This window comes from Syngnathus floridae, chromosome 5 (assembly GCF_059516105.1).
Source record: "Syngnathus floridae isolate MCC-2025c chromosome 5, RoL_Sflo_1.0, whole genome shotgun sequence".
Classification (NCBI taxonomy): Eukaryota; Metazoa; Chordata; class Actinopteri; order Syngnathiformes; family Syngnathidae; genus Syngnathus; species Syngnathus floridae.
Genome location: NC_142417.1, coordinates 20,202,975 through 20,230,381, shown reverse-complemented (window position 1 = coordinate 20,230,381; position 27,407 = coordinate 20,202,975). Strand labels below are relative to the sequence as shown.

Below are 27,407 nucleotides of genomic sequence, written 5' to 3'. Positions count from 1 at the left end.
CGAATTTACGACAAATTTTTCCCCATTCATTCTCAATGGCAGATTCGACATTTCACATTTACGTCATTCCCCTTTTAAATTCACCTCATTCAGTACATTCAAACCACATTCGGAATGATTCTCGACATTCCCAAAATTCCAGAATTAAAAAATTTCACGTTTTCACGTTAAAAATTTCGACAAAATTTCACAAAATTTCGTTTTTCACCTCTAATTTCTACATTCTTTGACCGATTCAACCCATTCCAACTTTCAACTGTTCATCTTTTGCCTACCTATTCCACACCTTCCCACTTACCAAAATTCCCAAAAATTCAATTTTGAAATTCACACCAAATTCTACAAAATTTCGTTTTTCCACTCTAAATTCTACATTTTTCAACCGATTCAACCCATTCCAACTTTATTCACTTTGGTCACCTCATCCTTACCATATTCACCCCTTCACCCCCACTTCAACTATGCTTACACAATTCAACCCTTGACCCCCACTTCCAGTGTGGCGGCCATCTTGGATTGACCCTGAAGTGCTCCCAATGAACCTAGAATGAACCGGAAGTGCCCCAATTTGAACCGCAAGTGACCTTAGGTAAACAGGAAGTGACCTCAGGTAAACCGGAAGTGACCCCAAATCAAACCGGAAGTGACCTCAGCTAGACCGGAAGTGCCTCTATTCAAACCGGAAGTGACTCAATTAGACCGGAAGTGACCCAAATCAAACCGGAAGTGACCTTTTTAAACCGGAAGTGACCCCAAACAAACCGGAAGTGACCTCAGCTAGACCGGAAGTGCCTCTTATCAAACCGGAAGTGACCCAAATCGACCGGAAGTGACCCAAATCAAACCGGAAGTGACCCCAAATCAACCGGAAGTGACCTCAGGTAAACCGGAAGTGACCCCAAATCAAACCGGAAGTGACCTTTTTAAACCGGAAGTGACCCCAAATAAACCGGAAGTGACCTCAGCTAGACCGGAAGTGTCTCTTATCAAACCGGAAGTGACCCAAATAGACCGGAAGTGACCCAAATCAAACCGGAAGTGACCATATTTCAACATTAAGTGCCCTAAATACATACATTTGCACTAACTTTTGCAAATTTTGCCCGATTAAACCCGTTTCAACATTTTAACCCCAAAATTGAACTTCCTGAAGCCATTTTTTTTCCTTTTGTTCCAAATTTCAAAAAAATTTGGTGCAATTTTTTTTCTTTTAATTCCCATTCATTCTCTATTAGGATTCAAGATTTGCTCTAACTTCTACATTTTTTAACAGATTCAAGCCATTCCACCTTTCAACTGTTCATCATTTTCCTACCTATTCCACAACTTCCCACTTACCCAAAATTCCAAATTTTCAATTTTGAAATTCACACCCAATTTTCCCAAATTTCCTTTTTCCCTTGTAATTTCTACATTTTTCAACCGATTCAACTCTTTTCAACATCATTCTGCAGCATTCCCCAAGTATTTATTCAACCTCTTCACCTTCACACGCAATTTCTTCAGGAATTGCAAATTCTAGTTATTATTATTATTCTACTTATTCCGCTCACTTTTTTGACGCTTAACTACTTCCACATACTTCAACCGATTCACTCCGTTCCACTTTTCACTTATTCCAAATATTCATGACACGGCTGCTTACATTTTTTTTGTTCGAAAAATTTTCCGTTTTCACAAAATTCACGATTTTGTGGCATTTTTTTCCCCATTCATTCTTAATGGCAGATTCAACATTTCACATTTTTGTTGTTCCAGTTTGAAATTCACTTATTTCAACACATTCAAATCACATTGGGGACATTCCCAAACTTGCCAAATTCAAAAATTTCACGTTTTCACTTTTAAAATTTGCACAAAATTTTGCAAAATTTCACAAAATGTAGTTTTTCACTTCTAGTTTCTACATTTTTCCACCGATTCAACTCGTTCCAACTTTCAACTGTTCATCTTTTGCCTACCTATTCCACACCTTCCCACTTACCAAAATTTCCAAATTTTCAATTTTGAAATTCACACCAAATTTTCCCAAAATTTAGTTTTTCCCTTCTAATTTCTACATTTTTCAACCGATTCAACCCATTCCAGCTTTATTCACTTTGTTCACCTTATGCTTACCATATTCACCCCCTTCACCCCCACTTCCACAATTCAACCCTTGACCCCCACTTCCAGAGTGGCGGCCATTTTGGATTGACCCTGAAGTGCCCCAATGAACCCGGAATGAACTGGAAGTGCCCCAAATCAAACCGGAATTGACCCCAAATGAACCGGAAGTGACCTCAGGTAAACCGGAAGTGACCCCAAATCAAACCGGAAGTGACCCCAAATCAAACCGGAAGTGACCTTTTTAAACCGGAAGTGACCTTTTTAAACCGGAAGTGACCTTTTTAAACCGGAAGTGACCCCAAATAAACCGGAAGTGACCTCAGCTAGACCGGAAGTGCCTCTAATCAAACCGGAAGTGACCTAAATAGACCGGAAGTGACCCAAATCAAACCGGAAGTGGCCCCAAATTAACCGGAAGTGACCTCAGGTAAACCGGAAGTGACCCCAAATCAAACCGGAAGTGACCTTTTTAAACCGGAAGTGACCTTTTTAAACCGGAAGTGACTCCAAATAAACCGGAAGTGACCTCAGCTAGACCGGAAGTGCCTCTAATCAAACCGGAAGTGACCCAAATAGACCGAAAGTGACCCAAATCAAACCGGAAGTGACAATATTTCAACATTAAGTGCCCTAAATACCCACATTTGCGCTAACTTTTGCAAATTTTGCCCGATTAAACCCGTTTCAACATTTTAACCCCAAAATTGAACTTCCTGAAGCCATTTTTTTTCCTTTTGTTCCAAATTTCAAAAAATTTTGGTGCAATTTTTTTTTCTTTTAATTCCCATTCATTCTCTATTAGGATTCAAGATTTGCTCTAACTTCTACATTTTTTAACCGATTCAACTCGTTCCAACTTTCAACTGTTCATCTTTTGCCTTCCTATTCCACAACTTCCCACTTACCAAAAATTCTCTACAATTTTGTTTTTCTACCTTAATTTCTACATTTTTCAACTTATTCAACCCATTCCACCTTTCAACTGTTCATCATTTTCCTACCTATTCCACAACTTCCCACTTACCCAAAATTCCAAATTTTCAATTTTGAAATTCACACCCAATTTTCCCAAATTTGCTTTTTTCCTTCTAATTTCTACATTTTTCAACCGATTCAACTCTTTTCAACATCATTCTGCAGCATTCCCCAAGTATTTATTCAACCTCTTCACCTTCACACGCAATTTCTTCAGGAATTGCAAATTCTAGTTATTATTATTATTATTCTACTTATTCCGCTCACTTTTTTGTCCGTTAACTACTTCCACATACTTCAACCGATTCACTCCGTTCCACTTTTCACTTATTCCAAATATTCATGACATGGGTGCTTACATTTTTTTCGTTCAAAAAATTTTCCGTTTTCACAAAATTCACGATTTTGTGGCATTTTTTTCCCCATTTATTCTTAATGGCAGATTCAACATTTCACATTTTTGTTGTTCCAGTTTGAAATTCACTTATTTCAACACATTCGAATCACATTGGGGACATTCCCAAACTTGCCAAATTCAAAAATTTCACGTTTTCACTTTTAAAATTTGCACAAAATTTTGCAAAATTTCACAAAATTTAGTTTTTCACTTCTAATTTCTACATTTTTCCACCGATTCAACTCGTTCCAACTTTCAACTGTTCATCTTTTGCCTACCTATTCCACACCTTCCCACTTACAAAATTTCCAAATTTTCAATTTTGAAATTCACACCAAATTTTCCAAAAATTTAGTTTTTCCCTTCTAATTTCTACATTTTTCAACCGATTCAACCCATTCCAACTTTATTCACTTTGTTCACCTTATGCTTACCATATTCACTCCCTTCACCCCCACTTCCACAATTCAACCCTTGACCCCCACTTCCAGAGTGGCGGCCATCTTGGATTGACCCTGAAGTGCCCCAATGAACTCGGAATGAACCGGAAGTGCCCCAAATCAAACCGGAATTGACCCCAAATGAACCGGAAGTGACCTCAGGTAAACCGGAAGTGACCCCAAATCAAACCGGAAGTGACCCCAAATCAAACCAGAAGTGACCTTTTTAAACCGGAAGTGACCTTTTTAAACCGGAAGTGACCCCAAATAAACCGGAAGTGACCTCAGCTAGACCGGAAGTGCCTCTAATCAAACCGGAAGTGACCTTATTTCAACACAAAGTGCCCCAAATACCTAAATTTGCGCAAACTTTTGCTATTTTTTCTGATTAAACCCGTTTCAACATTTTAACCCCAAAAGTGAACCTCCTGAACCCGTATATTTCGTTTCGTTCCAAATTTCAAAATTTTTTGCCTTAATTGTTTTTTTTTAAAATTCCCATTCATCCTCTATGGGGATTCAACATTTGCTCTAACTTCTCCAACTTTTGTCCGATTCAACCCGTTTCAACATTAGAAGCCCAAAACTAAACCTCCTGAAGCCGTATATTTCGTCTGAACCCGTATATTTCATTTCGTTCCAAATTTCCATATTCTCTCAGTGAAGCATCGCTGCTAGCTAACATTAGCGAAACGTCCAATAGCAACTACCTTGATTGCAGCTCGGCGGGTATCGACAGAGACTGTTGCTGTGATCGTGTGCGTGTTTGCCAAAAAGTGAGTATAGACATTTAAGTGTTACTCCTGTTTAGTGTTGTGCTGTTCGTCTGATCCCAGATTGTTTCGTGTGTGCGCCGTTTGGTTGGTAGCTTTGGCGATGCTTCACATAAGAAGTCGTTCTCATTACAATCGTTTGAGAATCAAGAAAGCCATGGTTTATTTTCTCAGCAAAGCATCGCCGCTAGCTAGCATTTGCGAAACGTCCAATAGCAACTACCTTGGTTGCAGCTCGGCTCCGGAGTTAAATAGGCGTAAAGAGGTTCAACATTGTTGCTGTGTCGGATTGAATATTTTATATTAAATTCTTTCAATAATCGTAATGATATGTATATAAATGTCTTCATATAATCGGGATTTTTACGGTGGCGCACAGCGACCGGATATAACGTCATATTGTCGTTTTATTTTCCCTCGCGTTTACTTGGATGCCACACTTATATCGAACACAATGGTTTTCATTATTCTTAAGCATACTGTAAAATAAATTAATTTTGATGTTTAGTAGACAAACAACGCATCTTGTCAACAGGTTGTGTTTCAGTGTCCTATATTGAAAAATCAATGTACATTTTGGGGTTGATTGTTGCGTTGGAAAGTCACGTCACCGCGCCAAGTCTCGCGTGAGTTATATCCGCTTATCGCGATTGTTGCAGCCCGCGCGCAGTGGTAAGTCACAGACGGCGGTTATCGACAGAGACTTGCTGTGATCGTGTACGTATTTGCCAAAAAGTGAGTATAGACATTTAAGTGTTACTCCTGTTTACTGTTGTGCTGTTTGTCTGATCCCAGCTTGTTTCGTGTTTGCGCCGTTTGGTTGGTAGCTTCGGCGCGCTCCTTGAAGTTTTCTTCGCATCACACGAGTAGCCATTACGTAGCTCCACTGCGGCTAACGGTCGCCAACAAGTATGTTTTCATGTCTCGATGACTTATGTTTGGTGTGTTGTCTCGAGTACTTCATTTATGTTTATTTAGTATGGCGGAACCGTTACGTGCAGTAATGTGATGTGTGCCGTCTATTAGTGTTGTGTGACGTCAGACGTCGCGCGTTGACTTGTGTTTGTTGCAGAACCACCCACCCACACACACACCACACACCCACCCCAACGCACACATACATAAAACACATCCCACACACCTTTTACACGCTTCATACCATAATTGTACACAAGAATCACATTCACACACCCAAAGACTCACCCATGAACACTACTATATGAACACCTGCTCTCATATTATTATGACAAAACGTGTGCCTTTGCCAATTTGCCTGTATGCCCTTATGATTCAGTAAAGCAATCAAAACCAAACCACGTCTTCCCTCCTGTGTTCTGTCCGACACCTGGGGCTGAATAGAGCATAGACATCCCAGCCCCGGCCAAATACAGTCCTCAGGCTCCCCAACATAGCCAATGGTTTATTTCTCCTATATTTTTTCAATATTTTATTTTTATTGCTACAGTTAACATAGTATTTGTAACTACAATGTATTTGTTCACAGCATTGTACAAATGTCAATGAAATGTATGCATAGAACATTTTTTCTGTTGTCGTTGCTGTTTATGAATGAATAACACAACTCGCCATCCAAACGTGAGGTGAGATTTTAAATCATGAAGGGATTAAAAGTAATCATATGGCATCATGCTGACATTTGAGGCTGTCATGAGATTAAAAATCATGTCTAAATTTAGATATAAAGTAGACATGTTCTGGCTTTTAAAAATACTGTGGTCATATAACAATGATTCAGTCAATCAATTTTATATGTTATAATCATGATAAAGCGATTCTATTTCAGGTTCCTGTGATGATAGTTTTGAAACGGTGATTAATTTTGGTCACTCAATGTCACTCTTTCTGTATTTAGTCAATGGCTTGTTTAATTATGATTACTCTGCTTATGTATTTTGTATTGTGCTTTTGGTTAAGTACTGAGCACTGAAGTTCAAAATGCAGGTGTCTTCTCCCATGCCAGATGACAAAATAATTTATACCTGATCTCATACAAAAGAACCATCCAGGAGCAAATGATTTGTGTCGCACACACCCATTCTCAATTGTGCATTCTTTGTAGTGTTGAAGTTTGGTATACCACACACCCATTCTCAATTGTGCGTTCTTTGTAGTGTTGAAGTTTAGTATAAAGTTAAATAACATTAAAAATATTATGATCAATTGTCATTAGTACTACAGTTGTGCATTGTGACTACTGTATAATTAAAAGCTGTTTTTGACTAGTTAGGAAATATTGACTTTCAATCTCGGCACTGTGACTTAATCTGGTCGTGATGATGTTGAAATCTCATCCCAGTCTTGTCATTTTTTTCCTTCTTGCTCGATTATCCTAGTATGTCATTGTAAAAGTATGAACCAATTACATTTGTATATTGAGCTACCACTGTCTCCCTGTATGTTAGCAATGCTAACACCTTGATCAATGCTTCATTTTTTCTATCTTGGTATTTTCAACTCAGTATTTGTAATCATAAAATACAATTCAAAGCATTGTGGAAACGTCACTTGATTATTTTTTTCCCCTTTGTTTTTTCTTCCCCTGCAGGACACAACTCAACTTTCAAGGTTAGGCATGATTCAGTCAGTCAATTTTATGTTATCATCATTATAAAGCGATTGTATTTCTAGTTCCTGTGATGATAGTTTTGAAACCGTGATTAAATTTGGCCACTGTTCCTGTATTTTAGTCAATGGTTTGTTTAATTTTGATTACTATGCTTATGTATTGTTATTGTGCTTTTGGTTAAGTAGTGAGCACTGAAGTTCAAAACCTAGGTGTCTTTTCCCATGCTGGATGACAAAATTACTTATACCTGATCAGCTACAAAAGAAGCATCCAGGAGCAAATTATTAGTTTAGCATTCTTTTATGTTATAATTGGGGGTCACTGTACCATTTACATTGGTGCATTGAGGTAACATTCTATACTGTAAGTTAAACATGCTTCCGCCATAATCACAGTTTCATTTTCTCCATCTCATAAACTCTAGTGCGACAGAAACCATCACTGTACATCATTAGATTGTGCCATAATATTTTCAAGATGTGCTATACCACCCACAAATTCATTTGTAACACATTCTTCTCACTAATAAGCCTCTTATACAAGTTAAAACTACAGTTAAAACAGTTTTGCGTCTGATTTTTCCAATGTTTATGTAATGTCTTCTTTTAATAAATAAATAACTCAATTAAAATGTACTTTTGCTTTGAGTTAGTTGTACATTGAAAGCATGACTAATTACATTGTAGATTATTGCTATTTGTCCTTTTTTTCCCTGCAGAGCTCCATGACCTGTGGTTCTGCGACGCTCCGTAAACCTGTAGTTCTGTGACGCTCAGGGGACTTGTGGCTGACCCCGTGTACCCTCTCTTGTGGCCATCACTGTACATCATCACATTTTATTTCCTTGCTGCTATTGTAACTATTGTGCCGTAATATTTTCACGATGTGCTATACCACCCACAAATTCATTTGTACCACATTCTTCTCACTAATAAGCCTCTTGTATACAAGTTACAATTAAAGTTAAAACAGTTATGCATCTGATTTTTCCAATGTTCATGTAATGTCTTCTTTTAATAACTATATTAATCAATTATAATGTAATATTGCTTTGAGTTAGTTGTAAATTGAAAGCATGACTAATTACATTGTAGATTATTGATATATATATTTTTTTTCCTGCAGAGCTCCGTGACCTGTGGTTCTGCGACGCTCTGTGGACCTGTAGTTCTGCGACGGTCCAGTGACCTGTGGCTGACCCCCTATACCCTCTCTTGTGGCTGCTCTATCTTTTGTCTTCTGTCTTCCTTCTATCTCACATCCTTGAGAACCTGACATGCCGAGGAAAGGAAGGCGATCCCAGGCTGTAAAGTTGAGCTGGGAGCGACGTGCCAAACGCCGTTGCTCCCCTTCACCAGTTACATGCAGTGATCCAACCTTACCTACCTGGCATAATGACTACGAACGTGCAAATACTGCACTTTTTGAAACTCCTGACACATGTGCCAATACTGCACTTTTTGAAACTGAACATGGCCTTGAGCCACATTTTGAAACTGAACGTGGTCATGATCCACACTCTGAAACTGACAAACGTGGCCATGGTCCACTTTGTCAAACTGAACGTGGTCATGATCCACACTTTGAAACTGACAAACGTGGCCATGATCCACTTTGTCAAACTGCTGAACGTGCCCTTGATGCACATTTTGAGATTGATCATCACCATGCCAATATTGCACAATTTGAGACTGATTCCTGTGACACTGGGCCTGACATTCCCGCTGCAGCCATGGCTTCTGTGCAACCTCATTTGGTAACGTATGTGTTGGCATCTCACAGCCAAGCTCATCCGCGATATGGAGAATTCAGAAACAGTCAATGTGTGGCTAACTCTGTTACATTTCTGGCTTTCTTGCAGGAGTTCAATCACCTGACCAGCTCTGACCTTGATGCTGTTCTTAATGTTGGCAATGAACTGTACACATATACTGTTGCTGCATTGAAAGCCCAAGGATGCTTCTTAGACAGATTTCTGACGGCTGATGAACTTCCAGGGATTGTGCCTGGTTTTTCTAAGCAACATGTCTTAATAAAGAGTCAGTCAGTGGGTGGTTTGTTCACCTCTTTCTACGGAGATGAGCTGTTTCTGAACCTTCGTGACAGACTCCAGTGCTTGACCTCAGAGGTCAATTATGCGCTTCTGATTATGCGCTTAACGTGCATTGCTGTTTTCCGAGACCACCAAGGCAGGTATGGATTTTTTGATCCCCACTCTAGAGGACGAGATGGCCTCCATGCTGACAATGGCACCGCGGTCATGATGCTCTTCACATGTTTGTCCGACCTGATCGATAAGTTGATGGAGGTTTATACAAGCTTGAGATGCTTTGGTAATGAGCCGTATGAGCTTGTACCGATTTGCTTTGAACCTGTTGAAGTTCCCGTAAGTAACCATGAGATGGCGCCATGTACACAGTTACCTCCCGTGATGAACATTGATGACGCTGCCGCAAGCAAACCTGTAGCTGAGATTGTCTCATGTGTTGAGACGAGCGAGACTACACAGTGTTCAGATGAACGTCACTCCCAAGAATTTATCGATAACGACAGTGAAGTGGTTTTCCCAACAACAGGTAAACAGCTGCCAAATGTGTCAAAAATTCCGACATCTAGAAGGAAAAAGTTCCAACGACAAATAAAAGCACAGGAAAAGTTAAAAGAAAAATCTGAAGTGAGACGTAAAAAACAGGAACTAAAGAGAATGATGAAGAACTCTAAAGAAAAGGAACAGTACAGTCAAAATGCAGAGATAAGACAAAGGAAATTGGGTTATATTACAACCCGTTATCAACAGGACAAGCATTTTTGTTCCAAACAAAAGTCCTATTTTACACAGCGTTGTCAGACGGATCATGAGTTTAAGGAGAAAAACCGTTCCCGTTTCTCACGTCGTTATAGGACAGATGAGTGTTTTACGATGAGACGACGCGCTTACATTACAGAACGTTACCGTGACGATGTTGGGTTTAAGAACAGACAGCGTTCTTACATCACAGAACGTTACCGTGACGATGTTGGGTTTAAGAACAGACAGCGTTCTTACATCACAGAACGTTACCGTGACGATGTTGGGTTTAAGAACAGACAGCGTTCTTACATCACAGAACGTTACCGTGACGATGTTGGGTTTAAGAACAGACAGCGTTCTTACATCACAGAACGTTACCGTGACGATGTTGGGTTTCGAAACAGGCAGCGCTATTACATTACACGCCGTTATTTAAACTACCCTGAATTCCGATTCAAACATCAGGAAATCATGAGGCGCATAATGAAAACAAAATCTGATTCACTGAGGACTAAAACAATACGCAGAGTAAGTACGATTTTACAAAAATACAAAGTCATAAACCAACTATGTAGGGAGCGAAATGACTGTGTGATTATGAAAGCTGTTGAGCTATTCAAAGCCCAAATTAAGAATGGCCCCACATTTGTCTGCACTGTTTGCCACAGAGCATTGTTTCCGAACCAAGTACGCCCTTGTCGACGTAGCTTTTATAAGAAAAACAGACACGTTGTTGCAGGTTGTCTCACGGGACAATTTGTCCATATTTGTGATGATGAATGTCAGGCCTCGTGCAGCGTACCAGCTGAAAGAAAACTGGAGTGGATATGTCACACTTGCTTTAGTCACCTCAAAGATGGTAAAATGCCTGCACTTGCTGTTGCCAACAATCTCACACTCTCTGATATTCCAAAGGAACTGTGTGGATTGAACATACTGGAGAGACACCTCATTTCAAAATGCATATCATTTGCCAAAATCGTACCTCTTCCCAAAGGTCAACAACGAGCCATTCGTGGAAATGTGGTGTGCGTGCCATCGGAAGTACAAGAGACGGTCAATGTCTTGCCGAGACTAAGAAGTAAGTCACAGATGTTGAGAGTGAAACTGAAGAGACGGCTTTGCTACAAAGGTCATCAGTTTTTTTCAAACTGTCACTTGGTCCAAGCTAATGAGTGCTCTGATGAAACTGAAACAAGTTCATCCACAGTACAGAAACATAACTATTCGCGACGATGCGGACCTTTGCGACCCAACCCTCACTGATGATGAGAGCAGCTCCGATGAAGCGGAAATGAGCGACAGTGAATACAATGAGGAAGCTCTGGAGGAGATATACAGATTTGAGAGTGATGCTCTGTGTGGGATAAACAGTGACTCACAAGATGACAACAGTGGTAACAAACAGCAACAAGAAAATGCGGAAGACGGTGATCAACCAAATGGTGGAGTGATACTTGAATCATGTCTCCAACCAAATGATGTGTCAGAGGAAATTATGAGTTTTACAGAGGGCATTTACTGTGTTGCTCCCGCAGAAAGAAACAACCCAGTAAGCTTTTTCAAGACTCCCAAACTTGAGGCCATGTCTTTTCCAGTGCAGTTTCCCACTGGTCAAAACACCCTTGATGAAGAGAGAGCAATAAAACTCACACCAAGCAAATATTTCAAAACGCGTCTGTGTTGTGTGGATGAACGTTTTGCTCGAGATACAAACTACTTGTTCTTTGCCCAGTTTGTGACTGAAATTTACCAGGCAACGTCGAGCATGACAATCCAGCTACGCAAAGGTAAGCCTTTTACCAGGGATGGTCGAAGGATAAACAATGCCATGCTTCAGGACAAACGTGAAGTTGAGAAATTGGTGCGCAGCAAAGATGCTGTCCGATTCATGACACCACTGAGAGGTACGCCAGCCTATTGGGAGAGAACCACCAAAGATCTTTTTGCAATGATCCGACAGCTGGGCACACCCACGTTCTTTTGCACATTTTCTGCTGCCGAAATGCGTTGGGAAGAGGTCATCACTGCCATCAAAGCGCAACAAGGTGAAGTAGTGAATTTCGCCCAACTTGACTGGGCAACCAAGTGTGAGATTCTACGCAGCAATCCTGTGACAACGATGCGCATGTTTGACAAACGTGTGGAAGCTCTGTTCAGAGATTTGATCCTCTCTCCGGCGCAACCGATCGGTAAGGTCGTCGACTATTTTTACCGATTAGAGTTTCAACACAGAGGAAGTCCTCACATTCATTGCCTCATATGGGTTCAAGGTGCCCCTGTATTTGAGGAAGCCTCAGATGGAGCCATCTGTCATTTTGTGTCTCGCTACATCTCGGCTGAGCTGCCGGACCCACAGAAGGAACCGGAATTGTACAAAAAGGTCACAGAGGCTCAGATGCACAGCAAAAGTCACTCCAAAACGTGTGTCAAACACCAAGGTGCAAATTGCCGCTTTGGATTCCCCAAACAACCGTGCGATGAAACAATGATCATCAGACCTGCGCCCGTCGACGACGACAATCAAGATCAACACAAGGAGAATCGGTTGGCGTCAAATGCCAAGCTTGTTCCCGTGCTAAGTCTGCTGAATGAGCCTGAAACGTCATCCCTGACTTTGCCTCAGCTACTAGCGAAATGTAAGCTCACCGGTGACGAGTACATGAACTGTTTGCACATGACGGCCTCGTCGAGTTCTGTAGTGCTTAAGCGAGAACCAAAAGACTGCTGGGTCAACAACTACAACCGCCATTTGCTTCTTGCCTGGGATGGAAACCTGGACATCCAATACATCCTGAATGCCTACTCTTGCATCGCATACATCTGCAGCTACATCAGCAAAGCTGAACACGGTTTGAGCCAATACCTGAAATCGGTTATCGAAAACTCCCGCAGCGAAAATGTCAATGAGAGCGATGAAATGAAGCAAATTATGCAAGCGTACTCCAAGAAAAGAGAAGTGAGTGCTCAGGAATGTGTCGCACGTGCATGCGGCTTGCATATGAAACAGTCCTCCCGCAGTGTGGTATTTGTACAAACGAGTGACAATGCGCTGAAAATGAGTTATCCTCTCTCACTCCTTGAGGGCAAAACGCAGGAATCTCATGAAGTGTGGATGACTGGCCTGCCGGACAAATACAAATGCAGACCTCAAACAGAGGAATTTGAAGTAATGTGCTTGGCTGATTTTGCATCAACGTGCAGAATTGTTTATGGCAAACAAGTCAAAGGTAAGAATGTTTTGCCTCTGCTGAACGACATGGGGTTTGTCCAGAAAAGAACAGAAAAACCTGCGGTCATCAAATACTGCAAATACTCAGAACAAAAGAATCCGGAGGAATATTACTGCGCCTTGCTCAAGCTGTACCTGCCTCATCGTGCTGATTGCCAGTTAAAATCTGAACGCTGTCCCGCATATCAGTTGTTTCATGATCACGCCTGTGTACAGTTACCATATAACGACTCTGTGGAGCGTGTGTGCGAAATTGTCAAAAGGAACAGAGAAAGGTATGAGAAACACAGTCGAGACATTGACAATGCCATCCAAGAGGTGGAGGACAGTGGGCTCGTCATAAACGAATGGTGCCACCTGGCTCCCGAGAGTGAGTTGCAAAGACTCGAAAGCGTTGAGGAAATCAACGCAAGAGAGGACCCAAATGACAACGTGGAGGAAAATGTCCCGGACTATAACGTCAGGTCCGAAACAACACAAATGTCCATCGTGACAGAGGCTGCTGCCATCGATCCCGCAGTGTTACGCGACATGTATCGTAACCTGAACCAAAAGCAAGCGTCTGTCTTCTACAAGGTCAGAGATTGGTGCATAAAACGTGTGTGTAGCTCAAAGCCAATTGAGCAGTTCTTCTACCACATCAACGGTGGCGCCGGGACCGGCAAATCGCATCTGATCAAATGTATCCACGCAGAGGCTACCAAAATACTGCAGAGACTACCACGACTGGCTGAGGAGGCCGACATTTCCAAGCAAACGGTTGTTCTCGCAGCTTTCACTGGCACGGCGGCATTCAACATTTCTGGGACAACTTTGCATTGTCTACTCAAACTGCCGAGAAGTCTCAAACCCCCGTACCACGGCCTGGGCAATAAACTGGACGAAGTCAGAGCCGAGCTGTCGATCGCCGAAATACTCATCATCGATGAGATTTCCATGGTGTCAAAAGACCTCTTTGCCTACGTGAATGCCAGGTTGAAACAAATCAAAGGCATCAATTTACCTTTTGGTGGCACGTCTGTTCTTGCTGTTGGAGATTTCTTTCAGCTCCCTCCCGTGAGACAGTCCAAACCTCTATGCGTGTATGATCCCACTCGGCTGGACCACTGGCGTGACAACTTCAAAAAGATCACGCTCACCACCATCATGAGGCAGAAAGATGATGTTGCCTTTGCTGAACTGCTGAACCGACTCCGGGTCAAAGAAAAGTCTGATGAACTTTCGGAGCTGGACAAAGCTCTCCTTGCGACGAGGTACACTTCCCCAGAAATGTGTCCAAAGCATATTCTGCATGTTTTTGCCACCAATAAACAGGTGGATGGCCATAACTCCGCCATGCTGAATCTGCTTCATAAGGACATTGTGCAAATTGACGCAGATGACTACAAGAAAGACAAAGGAAGCGGCAGAATGGCAAGGCAAGCTTCCCCTGTGCAAGGCGCTAAGACTGAGCTCCCGGACTCAATCAAAGTTGCCTTCGGTGCTCGTGTTATGATCACACGCAATATTGATGTTCAAGCAGGTCTGTGCAATGGAATGTTTGCAAAAGTTGTCAAATTGGTGAACTATCCAAATGAAGCACGTGTCCAGAAACTTGGGTTGGAACTTGATCATGTGAGTAAGACAGCACGTGCTGCTAACCCTGTGTACATTGACAGACAGGAGGAGAAGCTGAAGAAGGCTGGAGTGGTGCGCCGACAGTTTCCCATTAAGCTTGCTTTTGCCTGCACGATCCATAAGGTACAAGGCATGACAACATCAGAGGCTGCAGTTTCGCTGAAAGGTGTTTTCGAACACGGCATGGGGTACGTAGCTCTGAGTAGAGTGACTTCGCTCAGTGGTCTGCATATTCTGCATATGGATGAGAGAAGACTTCATGCAAATCCAGAAATCACTGCTGCTCTTGCTGAGATGGCAGAGGATTCTTTGGCGAGCGTAATGCCCCTCCTTCACGTGATGCCGTCGGTAGATCGGGCAAATCACCTGGTTGTCATCCATCATAACACCGAAGGGCTGTCTAGTCACGTGCAAGATGTCGTGTCTCATCACGAACTGCTTTTTGCTGATGTTTTGTGCTTCACAGAGACACACCTCCAAGGATCAGTGGCCGATGGACGTGCTTGCTTGGAAGGCTTCACGATGTTTCACAGGAACCGAAGTGATTCTTACACAAACTGTCCTGACTTAGCAACAAAACGTGGTGGTGGCGTAGGTATTTGTGTCAAAAGTCACATCGCAGCCCAGGAAAAGAAATACATTCAGGGTGTGACCGACATTGAATTTGTTGTGGTGAAACTTGAAGGTCCCCTCAATGTGTTGATCGCTGCCGTTTACAGGCCTCCAGGCAACAGTCTGCGCACTTTTCTGCCAAGCTTGGGAAATCTGTTGCGGTACCTTGAAGTAATGGACCATCATCAGATCTTGGTATGTGGAGATTTTAATGAAGATATGCTATCTGCCTCATTCAAGCCCATTCTTGATTTGTTTCGCTCAAAAGGTTACACGCAACTCATAACCACTGCTACCACTGACAAAAACACATTGCTTGACCTCATTTTTGTCTCTCGACCTCAGTGTGCTCTTCATTCAGGTGTCCTGCAAACGTACTACAGCTATCACAATCCTGTTTTCTGTGTTTTGACCACTGAAAGGTAAGTCTCAGCTAAATCATGCGGTTCAGCATTTTCGAAAACAACAAGGATGGAAATCGAAACGTGAATGGTGTCGTAAGTGTATAATAATAGTGGTGGGATGCGGTGGGTAATTTGTTGACTTGAGGAGAGTTGGGATCCGGAGTGGAGGTGTCTCATTACTTGACCTCTTTTTCTTTCTCTCGACCTCTGTGCTCTTTATTTAGGTATCGTGCAAACATACAGCCGCTATCACAATCCTGTTTTCTGTGTTTTGACCAGTGAAAGGTAAGTCAAATCTAATTCATGTGTTTCAGTATTTGGAAAAACAACGAGTACAGAAATCAAATGGCGTAAGTGTATATAATATAGTGGTGGGATGTGGTGGGTGATTTGTTGACTTGAGGTGAAATGGGATCTGGGGCCAAGGTGGCTCAGAATGGTAAACGTAATGTTGGCATTAGGCAGAAGCCTCACAATTTCCACATGGAAAATAACTACCGACCCATGTGGATAGAGATAGCTGCGAAAACAGCTTTATACTGATAATATCAATTGGTGGCAAACAAAATGAAATCCACCCCAATTTTGTACACTGAGGTTTCTGCTTGATGCTAGCAATAAACCTGTTGCCTGGCTGGCTTTTTAACTTGGATTAACTATTATCATTTTTAAATGGTCCCAGGTAAATCATGTAAGAGTGATAAATGGAAACAAACAGTGAGTAAAGCCATACATGAAACTGTGATTAAAAAGTATCATGAGTAAAGGTGGTCATACATGTAAAGACAAGGAGAGTTGATGTAGCTGAACTCATGTCTTTGGTGGTAAGTTGAGGATGGGCCTGTATGTTGAGATGGAATGGGGGTTGGTGTTGACTCAAGTTCAGTTAAGGGAAGGCCAAGGCTTTTTAAAATTTCTACAAGCCTTCCCTTAACTCGATGTAACTTTTTAAAATTGTAAACTTTTTAAATTTTTTAATTAGCTTTCAAAAAGCCTTCCCTTAACTCAAGTTGATTTAAGTTTTTAACTTGTAACATTTTTAACTTCTTAAAGTTTTAACTTCTTAAATTTTTAACTTTCTAAATTTTTAAATGTGGAAACTTTTAAATTTTTTAAACTAACTTATAGATGAGTTAAGGGGAGACTTTTTAACGTTTTACATTTTTTGATTTCTGATTTTACAATCACATTTTAAAGATGAGTTCTAGATGAGTTCTAGAAAGGCCTTTTAAACTTTATTTATTTTTAATTTTTTCACATTTATTTATTTATTTATTTATTATAATTTTTCTGCGTCATAATCATGAGGCGAACAGAAAACAGACGAGGTAAGTTTCTCATCATTAGACATGTTTTATCTTTCTTTCAAAAGACAGTAAATGCTGATATTTCACTCTTCTGTATTTTAACAGTTCCTTTTATCTGGCGAAAGCAGCTCATCCCAGAATTGAGGCCAGAGGTCGGCATGACACATTACTTTATTGTAATGTAAGTGTAGAAAGTCAATGTTTGTTTTTTTAGTTTTTCATGTCGCCTGTGGCTCCACGTGCTCCATTTGTCTAGACAGGAGCTCGGCCACCCTGGGAATCAACCTTGATGAGAACCGACCTAACAGACCAAACAGAACTACTTTATAGGCTTTCTTGTCGTCACAGAGGGCAACACTTGCATCCTTGTGCTGGCCTTGCATGGACAACGTGCCATCAGGTGCACAAGTGCAGCTCCTTGCACGAACATCACTCCTTATTGCGATGACTTATCCGTGAATCATTTTTGTCGCCATTCTGAAAAAGCAGCTCATCCCAGAATCCAGGCCAGAGGTAGGCATGACATATTACTTTATTGTAATGTAAGTGTAGAAAAGGAAAGTATAGCATTTGAATGTATTGTAATTCATAGCCAAGGTTGTATAAGCCCTCTGCAGAATCATACATTTTTAATCAATTTTCTTGGATTGTCCTTTTTTCTCCACAAAGACCTTGAGCATGCCAAAACATTCATAATGGACCAATGACTCCCAAACCAAGGTGGCAAGAAGCGGACTTCTCATTCTTTTGTGAGTAGCTAACAAGACGATTGTCATGAAAGACCCTCTTTAAATTTGAATATCTTTTCCACCTCATGTCCTCTCCCCCTCAATGTTTGTTTTTTTCGTTTTTTCATGTTGCCTGTGACTCCACATGCTCCATTTGTCGAGACAGGAGCTCGGCCACCCTGGGAATCAACCTTGATGAGAACCGACCTCTCGCCAGAGAAATGAATGACATTTTAAGAAGATTCATGTTCTTCTTAACGTTCTATTGACTGAAAGCAAAACGTAAGTAAGCGTCATTCCAAACTTCTACATTTGTAAAGCCAAAAAAAAAAGGTTGTGCTCGAAAATAGGACATAGGTATGTGTATGTTTTCATGTCATTCACTCTATAGTACAAAGATACTCGTTGTACATGTGCTAGAAGTATGACTTCATTGTAATGTGATTTTCAAAAATGAATTGATTATGATATTATGTTGTAGCACAGCGAGAGCCGAGCATTTCAAGTAGACTTGTACAAGGGAGGCCTGCATCATGGAACACAAACTCCCAAACATACATGACTTCTTCTGATTCTTCTGTGAGTAGCCAAGAAGGAAAATTGTCAGTAAACACGCTTTAATTTTACCGCTTCTCTTCAACATGAATTGATTACCGTATTTTCCGGACTATAAGTCGCTCCGGAGTATAAGTCGCACCAGCCATAAAATGCCCAAAACCGTGAAAAAACCATATATAAGTCGCTCCGGAGTATAAGTCGCATTTTGGGGGGCAATTTAGTCGACAAAATCCAAGACCAAGAAGAGACATGAACGAGCAACAACAGGCTAAAAAATGCGATGCTAACACGAAAAACACAAACAAGAAGCTGAGAACGGGCCTGACGTAACATTCAGAGGTATTTAAAAAAACTATTACATAAATAACACGTTTATAAAACTATCTGTGTCACTCCAATTCATTAAATCCATCGATAGTCCTTTGTCAACAATGCCGTGTGCCGCGCCGCAGTTGAAATTATTCCACAGGCCCATACAACGACATATAAACTATATTTTAAAATAACTATCACATAAAAATCAATATCAAACCATTTGTGTCACTCCAAATTATTAAATCCATCGATCAAATTTCTCGTCTTTTATCGATCGTCCTTTCTCAACAACGCGGTGTGCCGCGCCGCAGATGAAATTATTCCACAGGCCCATGCAACAATATATAAACTATATTTTAAATAACTATCACATAAGCAATATTATCAAACCATTTGTGTCACTCCAAATCATTAAATCCATCGATCAGATTTCTCATCTTTTATCGATCGTCCTTTCTCAACAACGCCGTGTGCCGCGCCGCAGATGAAATTATTCCACAGGCCCATACAACAATATATAAACTATATTTTAAATAACTATCACATAAACAATATTATCAAACCATTTGTGTCACTCCAAATCATTAAATCCATCGATCAAATTTTTCGTTTTTTATCGATCGTCCTTTCTCAACAATGCCGTGTGCTGCGCCGCAGATGAAATTATTCCACAGGCCCATACAACAATATATAAACTATATTTTAAATAACTATCACATAAACAATATTATCAAACCATTTGTGTCACTCCAAATCATTAAATCCATCGAACAAATTTTTCGTTTTTTATCGATCGTCCTTTCTCAACAATGCCGTGTGCTGCGCCGCAGATGAAATTATTCCACAGGCCCATACAACAATATATAAACTATATTTTAAATAACTATCACATAAACAATATTATCAAACCATTTGTGTCACTCCAAATCATTAAATCCATCGATCAAATTTTTCGTTTTTTATCGATCGTCCTTTCTCAACAATGCCGTGTGCTGCGCCGCAGATGAAATTATTCCACAGGCCCATACAACAATATATAAACTATATTTTAAATAACTATCACATAAACAATATTATCAAACCATTTGTGTCACTCCAAATCATTAAATCCATCGATCAAATTTTTCGTTTTTTATCGATCGTCCTTTCTCAACAATGCCGTGTGCTGCGCCGCAGATGAAATTATTCCACAGGCCCATACAACAATATATAAACTATATTTTAAATAACTATCACATAAACAATATTATCAAACCATTTGTGTCACTCCAAATCATTAAATCCATTGATCAAATTTCTCGTCCTTTATGTCAAAAAAGCCGCGCGTGAGCACCTGACGTCAGCCTCCTGGGTCAGTTGCGTCTCCTTTTATTCCACAGATGTAGTATATAAATATATTGTAGCGTTAACAAAGTACAAGGTAAGACGTGGGTTTGGTAAACGGCTCTTTATTTAACAAAACGAGAGTCCAACGAGCCAACAACTATGAACTGTAATGATAAAAACATATAGAAGTTGCTACACAAAATAAAATATATATCAAATAACTATAACAAAAATAAAAAAAAAATTCCAAACCTACTGCGTCACTCCTAATCAATAAATCCTTCAAACTCTTCGTCTTCCGTGTCACTTTCGAACAAAGCCGCGATTGATGCCGGTAATACGTGGGGCCCTTCGTCATCTTTGTCGCTGATGTCAGACTCCTCGTCAGTTTCAGTTGGAATTATTCCAGATTTTCTAAATCCTGACAAAATGATTTTGGGTGTAACCGAAGCCCACGCTTTGTCGATCCATCCTATGACGTCCAGGAATGTTGCACGTCGCATTCTCCCGGTTGCCGTGAAGCTGTGTTCTCCGTCCACCATCCACTGCTCCCACAGGTTACGCAGAACTGCTTTAAAGCTCCTATTCACGGAGACGTCAAGTGGCTGAAGTATTTTAGTACAGCCTCCAGGGATGATGGCAGGTATGGAGTTGAGACTTTTTAATTTCTCTTTTATCTGTGGCGTGATATGCGCTCGCATGCTGTCCATCACAAGCAGAGCTTTGTTCGCTCTGAAGAAGCCATCCGGACGCCTAGTGTAGCACTTCGTAAGCCACAAGTTCATCATTTCCTGATCCATCCACCCTTTCTCATTTACGGCGACAGTAATTGAGCGGGATTGGATTTTGGGCATCATTTTTCGTTTAAAGATGACCATTGGTGGCAATTTTGAGCCATCTCCGCAACATGCCAGCACCACTGTCAAGTGCGATTTTTCATGACCAGTAGTTTCTATATTAACACTCTTCTGCCCTTTTTCTGCAACACTTCGGCCCATGGGAATGTCGAACGTGAGGGGGATCTCGTCCATGTTAATAATATGATCCGGTGTCACGTTTTGCTCATTTACATGCTTCTTAACGAAGTCGCGGAAACTGTCAATTATTACTTGGAAGTCCGGTGGGAGCGATTGGGACATCGATGTTCTTGCTCTGATAGAGAGGCGATTGCGCTGCATGAAGCGATAACACCAAGATGGTCCTCCTTTAAAATCCGTTATATTCATCTCCTTGGCCAGCACCTGGGCATGGATTGAGAGGCAATTGCGTTCCATGAAGCGATAACAAGAAGAAGATCCTCTCACTACATTTCTCTCATACAACTCATTTATATTCATGATTTTGGCAAATACCTGGGCGTGGAGACGCAATTGCACTGTTGATAAGCCTCTCCCAGCAGCACGTTGTTCAAGCACCCATGCACGAACTCGTTCTTCGAGCTGTGGCCACTTAGCTTTTAGCCCGCGATTAGCTCTTTTCGTTTTCTTTGTTTCGCTAAGAGTGGCCTCCGCTTTTCGCCAATCCCTTACAAGTTTCTCACTAACGCCAAACTTTCTTTCTGCTGCTCGATTGCTGTTTTCGGCAGCATATTTCACAATTTGAAGTTTGTAACCTGCAGAATAGGATTGTCTTTTGGGTGCCATTTTTGTTAAGCCCTTCCCAGTTGATGAGTCACGGCCAACAGTGAAATTTAGAGCGCCCTCATCCAGTTTCGTCTGAAATTAACGTTTTTTGTTTTGTTTATTTGATTGTTTCATCAAAATCTGCTTTATTGTCAATTTCTTCACATGCCAAGACACACAAAGCGATCGAAATTATGTTCCCACTATCCCACGGTGGCAAGACATAGTACACAATATGCATACAAGTAAACAACACAAAAAATAAAAACAAGAAGGCACAAACAATGAATAAATAAGAGTGATGAATAAATAATAAAGAAACAATTAACATAATAAATATAAGAAGAGCAAAAATGAAGCAAGTGTGCATACAGCAGACAGTGGACATGGATATGGCGCTTTAAAGTGTTAATTGCTTTATTTGATTTTTTCTCTCTATTTTTCATGCTTTGAATATGCACATATAAATGCATGTGAAGTGATCAACTATACTAAAACTAACATGTGAAGTGGTCAACTATACTTTTAAGTAAGTGATGTGTTAATGATCAAGTAAAAATTTGTGAAAAAAACATATATAAGTCGCACCTGAGTATAAGTCGCCCCCCCACCCAAACTATGAAAAAAACCGCGACTTATAGTCCGGAAAATACGGTATGATATTATGTTGTAGCACAGCGAGAGCCAAGCATTTCAAGAAGACTTGTACAAGGGAGGCCTGCATCATGGAACACAAACTCCAAAACACACGTCTTCTCCTGATTCTTCTGTGAGTAGCCAACAAGGAAAATTGTCAAGAAACACTCTTTAATTTTACCGCTTCTCCTCAACACCTCCTTCATGTTTTTCTAGTATGTTCTTGGGTCTTGCCTGTGGTTCTACATGCATCCAGTCATGCAGACAAAGAACACCTTAGCCTTTAACTGTCGGAAGCTGTCCCTCTGCAAAGCCTCATAGTATACAGTCTGTTTTCTGTTCTCATTTATTTATTCATTTATTATTTATTTGTTGTTTATTTATTTATTTGTCTATTTATGACACTGCTTTGAACTTAGACGTTTTAACCGTTTTGAGTTGCACAATTGTTGGCCTTTCTATATTTTTTTGCCTTAAATTATGTTTACATTATCTTTTGTATATCATATGTACCCCCAGTCTGACTCACAGCATCTACAATCATGCTACACTTAAAACTTTTTAATAAAAAGAGTTTGATTCAGTTGGGGGGGAAAAACCATTATCACATCAAATTATCGATTCAGTGAAACATTTATGTTTTTTTTAATTTCTGTTATTTCTTCAGAGTTTCTAAGTTATTTATAAAATTTCAAGCATTACATCTTTGATTCAGAAAAAACAATCATACTGTATTTTTGTCCCAAAAAGCACCAACTGTTGTTTATTTTCTTGTGATCGGTTTATCATGTTTTGTGTCTCCAATATTTACACATACATTTGTACACATACAAGTCAAGTCCAATTGATTTATTCTTGTTGGTTTGTTTGTTTATTTCAAACATTAAAAGAAATACAAGAAAAAAAGTAAAAAATACAGAAAATTATAACTCCATAGTACAATAGAACATAAAAAAATGATATTGCTTTATAATTTTTCCCTTTACAGTAAATTAATATTTGTTTAAAAGGGAGTAGAAGGAAGCCTAAGCTTATCTCACATGTTTCCCTTTGATTCTGTCAAGATTTGACCATAATCAAATAGATAAAATAAATAAATAATTAAATAAATACATAAAAATAAAAAAATATTTAAAATAAATACAAAAGCAACTTAAACAACTTCACAGCATATTACGGTATACCGTCAATATTTTCTCCTTATACATTTTTTTAAACTTAGGTCATTTGTTATGTTTATTATTTATTGAAACAGTAAAACATTTGCTGTTTTTTTTTATTTCTGTTATTTCTTCAGTGTTTCTAAAAGTTATTTATATTTCAAGCATTACATATTTGATTCGGGAAAAAAATCATACTCTATTTTTGTCCCAAAACGCACCAACTGTTTTTTATTTTCTTGTATTTGGTTTATTATGTTTTGTGTTTCCAACATTTACACGTTAATTTCAACACATATAAGTCAAGTCCAATGTATACATTCTTGTTTGTCATTTTTTATGTTTAGTATTTATTGAGTCAGTAAAACATTTTATATATATTTTTTTTAATCTTTTTTTTCGTTTTGAAGAGTTATTTATAATATTTCAAGCATTATATATTAGATTCTGCCCAAAACAACAAAAATCATACTGTATTTTTGTTCCAAAAACCACCATGCAACTGTTTTTTTTCATTCTTGTTTAGAAAGAAAAGTGTAAAGTGTATGTTGACAACTTATGTGATTTGTTGTATAAAAGAACCTGTTTTGAATGACATTACTCATAATTTACATTTATTGAATTCCTTCTTTAAAAGAAAATAGGTCTGTTCCGTGTTGATATGAAACTGTAACTAAATACTTATGTTTTATTTAAAGTCTGCATGTTCATTCATTACTTTCACACTACTCACTAAATATTTTAATGTCATGTTATCATTATTCATCAGCCAATGCATGCATCAGGGCTGAAGTGGGTTGGGATAGTCGGAGGTTTGTTTTTGGGGAAATGAGAAAATTATAGAAATATGACTATTATATTGTCTTGTGATCATAGTTTATTGTTATGTTGTCTTGTATGTACATTCTGTAACTTCATATACTGTATATTGTTTTATCTTCGCGATTGTACTAATCCAGTTGCATTGAAATACTTTGAAAAAAATTCGGAAATCTCATAAACTGTGGCGATTATAGTTATTACCATTACTGTACAACTATTTTATTACTATCATGACCATATTCTAAAAGATGCTGAAACATGGTCACTCAATCGTATCGTCACGTATCGCGTGATTTTACAGGGACGTGTTTGTCGACGCTACCATTTTTCACGTTTTAAGGGGGGAGGGATCTAAAAGCATTGACTTCACGTAAATATAAACATGCACATGTTCACTCAAATGTGTAATCATATTTCACACGAATTTAGAGCGATGTGTTCCGCTCTCAGTGTTTTTCTTCTGTGTGTAATAAAGTTTTGACGCTATGACAAAAAGCTACCCTCCGTTTTAAGACTTCGCACAGACCTTTCGCGCTGCCGAAAAGTGGGTGGAGAATAATTGATCCACACGCTCTTATTAACAGCTTGAAGACGCGAAAGGTAAGTGGCCTTTTCAGACGTCTCACCCCCAACCCAAGATTTTCTAACAACTTTATTAAAAACCCTGAGTACCGTAATTTCCGGACTATAAGCCGCACCGGACTATAAGCCGCACCAGCTAAAATTCAGGGATATTTTAGTTTTTTTCTTACATAAGCCGCACCGGACTATAAGCCGCACGTGCACATGAGTTTTTTACAAAGAAAGACAGTACACAGAAAGCCGTAAAAATCCATAAATACGCCGCGCCGGCATTTAAGCCTCTGGGTTCAAAGTAACCTTCTGAATAAAATGCATTAAAAGTTCACATTAATTACAACTTGTTTTTGGTAAGCAAAATGTCAGAAGAATTTAATTTAAATCCTGATTGATTGGGTTTTAATACAATGGAGATGGTCCAAACAGCGCCACTGCTTTGTGTAATTTCTGAGTCACATGGCAGAGTAAGAGAAAGGGTTTAGAGCCCTTTGACGCAGGTCACCTAGCGTGCATTCCTACTAAAGCTCATAATAGTCGCAAGCAACACAGCCAGAATAAGCAGCAGCCATAGTAGTGTTTCAAAATAGTATTTTTGTTGTTGTTTTTTTCTTCAAGATACCGCACAACAATGGTCCACAGCCTTTTTACGAGTGTATAAAAGTGATCAAGTCATCACAAAAATCATGAAAAAATCTTATATAAGCCGCACCTGACTATAAGCCGCAGGGTTCAAAATTTTGGAAAAAAGTCGCGGCTTATAGTCCGGAAATTACGGTACATGCTTAATTTTTAACCAGGATTGTTGCGATAGTGCAGAAAGTAGCACTTCCTCACTTCAAACTGAAGTTAATTAAGATCGTCACAGTTCAATTACTGTACTATTACATCTTATTACGCATTAACTGTACATATACATCGACGCAAAATTCATTTAATTCAGTCAACATATCGTACGCGATGCATAAATGGATAACAACAAATTCCGACCATTCGCGCATTCACATCTTTGGTTTCCGTCGGGCAAAAAAAAAAAAAAAAACCGGCCGCCATTACAAAATGCACATATAGCTAATGAACTTGTAATTAATTAGTCAGTCAAAAATACACGTTTGTTTTGCGTTCCAATTAATTACGGAGGATTCCCATTTTTATTGCTCTTGGGTATGACTATTCGCACCTATCGTCCGCCGTTTGCATCTGCCACAATCACAAAATGGACGTGCCACACCCATGATGCATGCACTTTGCGTTACGGAGTAAGGACATTTCTGGCAAGATACACGACGTGTAATTCATTTAATTCAGTCAACATCTCGTAGTACGCGATGCATAAATGGATAATAACAAATTCCGACCATTCGTGCATTCACATCTTTGGTTTCCGTCGAGCAAAAAAAAAAAAAAAAAAAAAACACCCGGCCGCCATCACGTAATGCACATATAGCAAATGAACTTGTAATTAATTAGTCAGTCAAAAATACACGTTAGTTTTGCGTTCCAATTAATTACGGAGGATTCCCCTTTTTATTGCTCTTGGGTATGACTATTTGCACCTATCGTCCGCCGTTTGCATCTGCCACAATCACAAAATGGACGTGCCACGCCCATGATGCATGCACTTTGTCTTACGGAGTAAGGACATTTCTGGCAAGATACACGACGCGTAATTCATTTAATTCAGTCAACATCTCGTAGTACGCGATGCATAAATGGATAATAACAAATTCCGACCATTCGTGCATTCACATCTTTGGTTTCCGTCGAGCAAAAAAAAAAAAAGAAAAACCCGGCCGCCATTACAAAATGCACATATAGCAAATGAACTTGTAATTAATTATTAAAAAATACATGTTTGTTTTGCGTTCCAATTAATTACGGAGGATTCCCCTTTTTTATTGCTCTTGGGTATGACTATTTGCACCTATCGTCCGCCGTTTGCATCTGCCACAATTACAAAATGGCATTTCATTTCAGCTTTATTCTTAGTAATCGGTGTCCATTTTTAATTTCCAATGCGGCAAATGTGTTCACTTTATACATTCTATCAAATTCCGTTCTAATTGAAAAAAAAAGGGATGTCCCTAGCCCTTTAATTTGTAGCAGTCTTGATATGCTACACACTCATGAACTATTGACTTTGTCACTCTGCACTGACATCTGATGGATGTTAAAAATCATTGCTGGCAAACTCTTTCTTTTCAGTATAACGTTTAAATAATTCTGTGTTTTTTTTTTATTGTACGTGGTATTCATTTATTTTTATCCAATTTGAATATGGTAATGATATCATGTGTAGTTAATAAATTAATCGCAAAGTCAGTCAGATGTATTATAATAGTAATTATTAAATGAATAATTTGCCATTTGTCATCTACAAACTAAACAAGTCAATTTCTCTTTTTTTTTTCTCTTTCAGA

At 39.5% G+C, this 27,407-nt stretch overlaps 1 protein-coding gene across 38 annotated transcripts; it reads left to right on the top strand.

Moving 5' to 3' along the window:
• The first annotated feature begins 4,703 nt into the window (after nt 1-4,703).
• On the top strand, nt 4,704-24,286 carry LOC148398499 (uncharacterized). Of its 38 annotated transcripts, XM_088377030.1 has the most exons (14): nt 4,704-5,429; nt 7,261-7,280; nt 8,000-8,102; nt 8,407-9,857; nt 11,070-12,264; nt 12,346-14,557; nt 14,683-17,425; nt 17,501-17,644; nt 17,734-17,757; nt 17,914-17,993; nt 18,139-18,254; nt 18,454-18,551; nt 18,647-22,562; nt 22,646-24,286. In XM_088377030.1, exons 5-7 carry the CDS (start codon nt 11,244-11,246, stop codon nt 14,684-14,686), a joined length of 3,237 nt encoding a protein of 1,078 aa, XP_088233156.1. In that variant the 5' UTR covers nt 4,704-5,429; nt 7,261-7,280; nt 8,000-8,102; nt 8,407-9,857; nt 11,070-11,243; the 3' UTR covers nt 14,687-17,425; nt 17,501-17,644; nt 17,734-17,757; nt 17,914-17,993; nt 18,139-18,254; nt 18,454-18,551; nt 18,647-22,562; nt 22,646-24,286. The 38 variants fall into 38 exon arrangements, with proteins under 38 accessions (XP_088233156.1, XP_088233162.1, XP_088233159.1 ...); XM_088377033.1 differs by lacking the exons at nt 4,704-5,429; nt 7,261-7,280; nt 8,000-8,102; nt 8,407-9,857 and adding an exon at nt 9,870-10,600 and having other exon boundaries at nt 11,070-11,153; nt 11,283-14,557; XM_088377035.1 differs by lacking the exons at nt 4,704-5,429; nt 7,261-7,280; nt 8,000-8,102; nt 8,407-9,857 and adding an exon at nt 9,870-10,600 and having other exon boundaries at nt 10,988-11,153; nt 11,283-14,557.
• The last annotated feature ends 3,121 nt before the right edge of the window (nt 24,287-27,407 follow it).

Coding starts and splice junctions, on each gene's coding strand:
- LOC148398499 (XM_088377028.1), top strand. CDS start 11,244: ATGAGTGCTCTGATGAAACTGAAACAAGTTCATCCACAGTACAGAAAC.